Source organism: Rhinopithecus bieti, unplaced genomic scaffold (assembly GCF_001698545.2).
Source record: "Rhinopithecus bieti isolate Rb0 unplaced genomic scaffold, ASM169854v2 scaffold_29388, whole genome shotgun sequence".
NCBI classification, from domain to species: domain Eukaryota; kingdom Metazoa; phylum Chordata; class Mammalia; order Primates; family Cercopithecidae; genus Rhinopithecus; species Rhinopithecus bieti.
Window position 1 is genome coordinate 1,032,879 of NW_016813389.1, and position 8,516 is coordinate 1,041,394.

Genomic DNA, 8,516 nt, shown 5'->3' on the forward strand with positions numbered 1-8,516 from the left:
CCCGTCTCGGCCTCCCAAAGTGCTGGGATTACAGGCTTGAGTCACCGCGCCCGGCCTATTTTTATTTTTTTTGAGATGGAGTCTCGCTCTGTCACCCAGGCTGGAGTGCAGTGGCTGGATCTCAGCTCACTGCAAGCTTCGCCTCCCGGGTTTACGCCATTCTCCTGCCTCAGCCTCCCAAGTAGCTGGGACTACAAGCGCCCACCACCTCGCCCAGCTAGTTTTTTGTATTTTTTAGTAGAGACGGGGTTTCACCGTGTTAGCCAGGATGGTCTCGATCTCCCGACCTCGTGATCCGCCCGTCTCGGCCTCCCAAAGTGCTGGGTGGGATTACAGGCTTGAGCCACCGCACCTGGCTGCCCGGCTAGTTTTTTGTATTTTTTTAGTAGAGATGGGATTTCACCGGGTTAGCCAGGATGGTCTCGATCTCCTGACCTTGTGATCTGCCCGTCTTGGCCTCCCAAAGTGCTGGGATTACAGCCTTGAGCCACCGTGCCCGGCCCTTCATTCTTTCTAATGTTTGCATATCACATCCTAGAATGGATGCATCCTGATTTATTTGGGCTACTTTCTGTTTTCCACTATTACAAGCAGTGCTGCAGTGAACATTATTATCCCTACCACCCTGTAAACATTTGTTTACAGTTCCAAAGATTTAGGTAGGTATAAATGAACATGATAATTTTTATTAGATATTTCCAAATTACCTTCCAAAAAACATTGTAACAGTTTATACTTCTAACACCAAGTCTTCTATCCTGGTCGCAAGGGCTTCATCATTGTTTAGTCTTTGCCAATCTAATAGGCAAAAAAGTTTCACTTTTCAGTTTGTAGTTTTTAACCATGAGGGAGGTTGAGCATTTCTTTATACTGTTTACTGTCTCTCCTGTGAATTTGGGGGCATCTCGTGCTTGTTTGTGGTGATGTCCCTTTTGGCCCAGAGCTGTAGTCTGGATGCTTCCCTTTGTGCAGCTTTCTGGGAGCTCTTCAGTGCCCTTCTGCAGAAGCCCACTGAGGTTTTTGTGGAAGCAGAGCTCTAAGCCTATGTGTTCTGGTCTCCACCAGGTGGCCCCAATGTCAGTGTATGCTTGTCTGGGCAATGATGCGGCTGCCATTCGTGATGCCTTCCTGACCCGATTGCAGAGCAAAATTGAGGACATGCGCATCAAAGTCATGATTCTAGAGTTCCTCACAGTTGCAGTGGAGACCCAGCCAGGCCTCATCGAACTGTTTCTGAACCTGGAGGTTAAGGATGGCAGTGATGGCTCAAAGGTAAGCCTGTAAGCTGGGATGACGCTGGGAGTTGGCTCCCTGGCAGGCAGATGCTGGGCTCTGCAAGTGCAGCTGCTGGCAGTGGCTGTGGAACTGAACTCTTACCTGTCCCTTCTTGCAGGAATTCAGCCTTGGGATGTGGAGCTGTCTCCATGCAGTGCTGGAGCTGATTGATTCCCAACAGCAAGATCGATACTGGTGCCCACCCCTGCTGCATCGTGCCGCCATTGCCTTTTTGCATGCTCTGTGGCAGGACCGGAGGGACAGTGCCATGCTGGTCCTCCGAACCAAGTAAGTCTGCCTCTGGGAGTAGTTTCATTGTTCTAGTGTATAAAATGGGAGTAACAATAGCTCTTAAGCCGGCGCTGGTGGCTCAACCTGTAATCCCAGCACTTTGGGAGGCCGAGCACGGGGGGATCTACGATGGTCAGGAGAGTCGAGCCATCCTGGTCCTAACACAGGTGGAAACCCCGTCTCTACTAAAATACAAAAAACGTAGCCGGGCGCTGGTTGGCGTGCACCCTGTTCAGTCCCAGCTACTCGCGAGGCTGGAGCAGGAGTAATGGGTAAACCAGGGAGGCGAGGGCTTGCAGTGAGCTGTCTGACGATTGGGCCGCTTGCACTTCCAGCCTCGGGCGATCAGAGCCAAGACTCTCCGTAACAACAACAGCAACAAAATAAATAAAAATAAAAAAACAATAGCTCTTATCCCAGAGGTTTGTTGCGACGGTTCACTGGGAATAAGTGCTTAGTGCCTGGTTCAATACCTGGGAGTTTTATACTAATTCTCTTTCTAATGCTGCTGCCAGCATTAAGGATCTTTAAATATTAAGCACCTTGAAGGTTCAACTGCTTTTGTGTTCCTGCCCTTTGCTAACTAGCTACATCAAAACTCATTATTCTTGAGAAACAGTAGATTCAGGAGAGAGGGGCTTGCTGAAGTCACTGGATGGAATGAAACACTCTGTTCTGTCGGACCTGCTGGCACAGAGGGAAGGAGTGTTAAAAGGCTAATTGGGAGTCTGCTGTCTTATTTCCCTCCCTCCTCTTCTGTGGGGCTTTTGGGAATGTACAGTGGAAGGAATCTTGAAGAGTTTTTGTTGATCAACTCTATAATGCACAAGTGTGATTCATAAGAGGAAAATGTAATTTTATCTATGGAAACCTTTCATTTATACAGGAACAACTGACTTAGCAGACACATATTAGGATTGAGACTGGTAAAATATGAAGTGACCGCCAAAGGGAGCTTGAGAGAGGAGAAAAGGACTGTGAGAGGGAAAAAATATGATTTCAAACATTTATTTCCTTTTTAGACCCAAGTTTTGGGAAAATTTAACCAGTCCACTGTTTGGAACCCTTTCTCCTCCGTCTGAAACATCAGAGGTAAGCTGTGGCAGAGGGCAGGATGTGGCTACAAGTCCCTGGGAGGAAAGGCTGTGGGCTGTGAGATGGGGCCGTAGACAATGATACCTCCCCTAATTAAACAACAGAATGTTCTCTTCACTGGAAACGTCTTTGTCAGGGAAGTGCCTGCTTTCTGTCCCTTTGATGTCTTGCTTTGGGAAGGAAAGTGGTTTGCGTTGGTGGCTCTGTGGTCTTCTCTGTTCAGTTGGAGACATTGTGGACCTGACGCTTCTGCTCTTGCAAGTCAGGCCATTCACATTCAACAGGGGTTGTACTAACTTGTTCTGCAAGTGTTGGGCCTCTGCTCTGTTCACCGTTGGATATACTGGGGGAGATTAGTGATCAGAGATGTGATCATTGCCTGTTCTGCTCTCTCTCTCCATAGCCCAGCATCCTGGAAACCTGTGCCCTCATCATGAAGATAATTTGCTTGGAGATATACTATGTGGTTAAGTGAGTACTTTCCTCTCTTGAGATTTTAACTGAAGGTTGGGGGAGTGGGAGTTGGTGGCCTACCACTGGGTGCATGGCTGGAAAGAGCCAAGGCAGAGGAGAGAACTGGTTTGGAACCATTCATGGAGGCCAGTGTGCTGTGTCCCTGGCCAGTCCACTGATGGCATTTATGATTGTCAGAAAGAGTTATTGTGAAACAAACTCCATGCAACTTAGATTTTATGGAGGAGGAATCCTGGAAAGGCCTCAGCCTAACCCACACATTGGAGGTGTCCTGGAGCTGGTCTGCCTTTAAGCTCATGCGAGGTTGTTTTCTCTGCCTCAGCAAGGGTCTGTACCCATTATATTCCCACCTACTTTCAAAACCTAACTGGAGGTTTTTTTCTTGACACTGTAGGGGTTCATTAGACCAGTCGTTAAAAGATACACTAAAGAAATTTTCCATCGAGAAACGCTTTGCCTACTGGTCAGGGTATGTCAAGTCATTGGCAGTTCACGTGGCCGAAACAGAAGGCAGCAGCTGCACCTCCTTGTTAGAGTACCAGATGCTGGTGTCCGCCTGGAGGATGCTTCTCATCATTGCCACCACTCATGTAAGACCCTTTTGAGGAGAGTTTTCACTTTGATACTTTACCAATGATGTGTTGAGATACCTAGCAGATACAGCTCCTTGTGAGGAAGAATTAATCAGGGTTTATCCCTGAAAGCTAAACTGTAATAGGTTCTATGCTGAGAAATTGGGGCTGTAGGGTATTTGAGGGTGTTGGGTCCAAGAGACCATTAAGAGAAGTGCAGAGAAGTGATTTGAAATCCTTTCAGAGTTCCTAAAGCCTCCTATACCTCCCTTGGGCCTTGGCTGGGTCTTAACTGCTCCCTGGCTGCAAATGCCTCTTGTGCAAAGGCATAACTGCCTTCTTGTGCTGTGTACCTTGTAGACGCTAGGTCAATAAGTACTTGTTGACTAATCAGCAGGTAGCTGTGACAGCTGCAGCAGCACCCGCTCTAAAAAGCAGTTTGTCATTGGTTCTAGAAACTGCATCTCCTGGTCTTAGAAAAAGAACAAAGACCATTGTCTCTGTACTCTGGCTACTGGGAGCTGGTTTTGAGAGAGAGATAACATCTGGAATAAATGCATTGTTCTTGGCTTTTTTGTGGTTTGACACCATCACGCTGTATCATAAGGACTTGGTATTGAAGTGTTCTTCCTTGGGGTATCCAGATTTTTTTTTTTTTTTTTTTTTCTTGAGACGGAGTCTTGCTTGTCTCCCAGGCTGGAGTGCAGTGGTGCGATCTCGGCTCACTGCAACCTCTGCCTCCCAACTTCAAGCCATTCTCCTGTCTCAGCCTCCCAAGTAGCTGGGATTATAGGTCACCACACCCGGCTAATTTTTATATTTTTCGTAGAGACGGGGTTTCACCTTGTTGGTCAGGCTGGTCTCGAACTCCTGACCTCAGGTGATCCACCAACCTCGGCCTCCCAAAGTGCTGGGATTACAGGTGTGAGCCACCACGCCCGACTCAGATTAATGTTTTGACTTCATGAACAACTTCAGCTTGATAGATGCCTCCTTGTTCCTAGCACCTCTTACATCTGTGAGATTTGTTTCCTAGTGCCAGACTGCCCACATGCCTGGAGCTTTGAGCCTAGAAGGGGCAGGTTTGTGGCTACTCTTGCTGTGGCATAGTGGTTTTGGACCCCTAAGACTCCATAACACACTTAAAGGCTCACCCGTCTTTGATAATGGTTAATTCCCCGGGGTATAAGCTTTATGTCACCTGCCTTTTAGGCTCTAGTTAGGCAGCAGTTCTTGAATTGTAGCTCTCAAAAATCCCACCATCCTCTTTCCCCCAAGGAAACCTATCTGACTCTCTCTCTCTCTGACCTGTCTACCTATGCAAAAGAAAAGAAAAAAAAAAGAGAAAGAAACCTGACTAAGTCCAAGATGTTGGTCACCCGTTCATTCTCTTAATGGCATTAGTGGAATGCTTCCAGGCATTGGGATACAGCAGTGAATAAGGCAGATAAGATCTTTGATCGCATTGAGAGTGCCCTATGATGGAGGAGGTAAATTATAAACCAATTCACCACTTAAAAATATGGTTTCAGATAGTGATAATTTGCTGTGAAGGAGATAACTAAGGTGCTGTGGTAATGAACACATGAGATAGAAGTAGTCAGGGTGACCTTCTCTGAGTGGTGATGTCCCAGCTGAGAGCTGAGTGTGTGAAGAAGCCTTCCAGGTGGAGCCCGTGGAGGAGAGAAGTCTAGGCAGATGGACTTGCAAGTGCACAGTTCCAGCAGTGGAAAAGAGCTTGATATGTTCACGAAAGAGGCAAGCAGTGCTGGACTAGAGTGAGCACAGATGGGACTGATACTACACTCAGTTGGACCAGATCCTGTGGGGTCTTTGGACCATGTTGAAGAGTCTGGTTCGCGTTTCCCGGGCACTGGGAAGCCTTTAAAGGATTCTAAGCAGAGGGAGGACAGAGTCTCAAAAGAGGAGGTGAAACTGGGCTTGATTCTGACCGTTTCTAAGGGTCGACAGAAGAATAGTAGGGCCTTCAAGCCCTATTTTACTTTATCTTTTAGGGAACAGGTTCTCACTCTGTTGTCCAGGTTGGAGTGCAGTGGTGCAATCACTGCAGCCTCAACCTCCAGGTCTCATGTGATTGCCCCACCTCAGCCTCCTGAGTAGCTAGGACTACAGGCATGCATCACCATACCCAGCTAATTAAAAATTTTTTGTTGTTGTTGAGATAGGGTCTCATCATGTTGCCCAGACTATCAGCCTATTTTATTTTATTTATTTAAGACGGAGTCATTTGTTGCCCAGGCTAGAGTGCAGTGGCACGATCTCAGCTCACTGCAACCTCTGCCTCCTGGGTTCAAGCGATTCTTCTGCCTCAGCCTCCCAAGTAGCTGGGACTACAGGTGTACCCCACCATGCCCAGCTAATTTTTGTATTTTTAGTAGAGACAGGGTTCCACCATGTTGGCCAGGATGGTCTTGATCTCCTGACCTCGTGATCCGCCCGCCTCCCAAAGTGTTAGGATTACAGGCATGAGCCACCATGCCCAGTCTATATAAGTCCTATTTTAAATCAGGGAGACTGATTTTACCAATGACTGATTGCCTAGCAGAGGACCCCACTTTTCTTGGCCTCTAAAATCTGGGAAACTTTCCCAGCTGAAACCTTTTTGTGTTATTTTACAGGCAGATATAATGCACCTGACTGACTCTGTGGTGCGTCGCCAGCTCTTTCTTGACGTGCTTGATGGAACCAAAGCATTAGTAAGTGTGTCTGGGAGATTTCACATTTCTCCCAGGGAGATTGTCTTTGAAGTCAAATAGCAGAGCTCATGAGTCTGCCAGCCAGCTGCACAATTGGTCAGGTCAGAGGGCTCAGGTTGACCTGGAGGCCCGAGGCTGTAGTGGGTCAGCAGAGCTCTGCTGCTGCTATGCCAGCCCTGGCCTCTCGCCCTCCACCCCACCCCTGTGAGCTCACTGCTGGGGAAGAAAGGCAGTGAGGCCAGAGGTGCCCTGTGGATGGCATGCGAGTCTTGCCACTTTGTCTTGCCACTGACTTCTGACTAGTGTCGTGTCTCCTTTCAGCTCCTAGTTCCAGCCTCAGTGAACTGCCTTCGCCTTGGCTCCATGCAGTGCACTCTGCTGCTTATCCTCCTCCGGCAGTGGAAGAGGTGAGCCTGTGCCAGGAGAGGCAGAGGCCCAAGGCCAGAGCCTTCTTGTCAGTGCCTGCTTGCCTTCCTGAAGGAGAGAACTAGTGGGTGGAAGCTAGGCTGGTTTTCCATCTTGAGGAATGGGAATGACATAGCAGAGAGGAGGTGAGGCACACTGGTGGGTATCCTGAGACGGAGCAGGGGCAGTGTATGGCTTTTTATGAGGCATTTTGTCTTACTCTCTACCCCATATTCTTTTTTTTGAGACAGAGTCTCACTCTGTCGCCCAGGCTGGAATGCAGTGGTGTGATCTCAGCTCACTGCAATCTCCACCTCCTAGGTTCAAGTGATTCTTGTGCCTCAACCTCCCTAGTAGCTGGGATTACAGGTGTGCGCTACCATGCCCGACTGATTTTTGTATTTTTAGTAGAGATGGGGGTTTCACCATGTTGGCCAGGCTGGTCTTGAACTCCCGATCTCGGGTGATCTGCCCGCCTTGGCCTTCCAAAGTGCTACAATTACAGGCGTGAGCCACTGCCCCTGGCCCACCCAGTATTCTTTCTAGAGAGTTAGGTTCTGTGGATGAAATCCTTGGACCCTTGACGGAGATCCTGGAAGGAGTGTTGCAGGCCGACCAGCAACTCATGGAGAAGACTAAGGCCAAGGTGTTCTCAGCATTCATCACAGTGTTGCAAATGAAGGAGATGAGAGGTGAGGGGCAGAGGCAGGGGGAGCAGCAGCTGCAGTCTGCCCACCCCTGCTGCAGCCGGGCGGGGCTTCCATCACCTTAGGGCCACATGTTTCTTCTGGGCCCTTTTGAGTTTCCAGTCTTGGAATTCTTACCTCAAGAAGGCTATGTATTTCCCTCATGTGTCTCTCCCTCCTCTCCCACTGGACAGATGCTGTCCCTCTTAGCACCCTACTACATCCCTAGCCCCCTGTCTAGGAAGGAAACCTTGGTGTACAGTGAGAGTTGGCCTGGTGAGCATGACAGCGTCCCTCCCTATCTATTCTGCAGTAAGTGACATCCCCCAGTACTCCCAGCTGGTGCTGAACGTCTGTGAGACCCTCCAAGAGGAAGTGATTGCACTCTTCGACCAGACCCGCCACAGTCTGGCATTAGGCGGTGCCACCGAGGACAAGGACAGCATGGAGACTGACGACTGTTCTCGGTCCCGGCACAGGGACCAGCGTGATGGGGTGAGAGAGTGCCCTAGAAGGCCATCCGTCCTTTCCACTGCCCACCAGCTCTGTGCCTGACTCTGGGGATAACTAGTGAGCAAGGCAAGACAGTCGCTGCACTTCCGGAGTTCCCGGCCTGGTGGGAAAGGCTAATAGACCAGACACTGCAGAAAAGCAGAGGAAGCCCATTGTACTGCAGGAGAGACGTGCGGGGAGTCCTTAGTCTCGCTTCTCACTTGATCTGGGACTTCGGTGCCTTTTCAGCAATGACTTAGGGATTGTAGCGGCAGGCAAATGCAGGGGCAGGGAAGATTTGGGCAGTGAGAAGAGTACCTGGTCAGCTGTGGTTAGAATTGTCCAGTGACCTGAAGAAAGGCTAGCATGAGCATAGGAAAGTGAGGACCGAGGAGCTGGGGCTGGATGATAGCAGCTTCATCAGGGTCTTTGATTTGGATCCAAAGTGAAATAGGAAATGATGTAAAAGGCTTTTTTGTTTTTTTTTGTTTTTGAGACGGAGTCTCGCT

The 8,516-nt window shown here is 49.0% G+C and overlaps 1 protein-coding gene across 1 annotated transcript in view; it reads left to right on the forward strand.

Moving 5' to 3' along the window:
• Nucleotides 1-8,516, forward strand: part of NUP188 (nucleoporin 188) — a 71,933-nt gene that overhangs the window by 53,297 nt on the left and 10,120 nt on the right. The window contains exons 26-34 of the mRNA XM_017848283.1: nt 1,066-1,272; nt 1,394-1,563; nt 2,589-2,658; nt 3,065-3,132; nt 3,530-3,725; nt 6,347-6,424; nt 6,746-6,831; nt 7,376-7,521; nt 7,829-8,010. Of these exons, the coding sequence (XP_017703772.1) occupies nt 1,066-1,272; nt 1,394-1,563; nt 2,589-2,658; nt 3,065-3,132; nt 3,530-3,725; nt 6,347-6,424; nt 6,746-6,831; nt 7,376-7,521; nt 7,829-8,010 (1,203 nt within the window). The remainder of the gene's footprint in view (nt 1-1,065; nt 1,273-1,393; nt 1,564-2,588; nt 2,659-3,064; nt 3,133-3,529; nt 3,726-6,346; nt 6,425-6,745; nt 6,832-7,375; nt 7,522-7,828; nt 8,011-8,516) is intronic.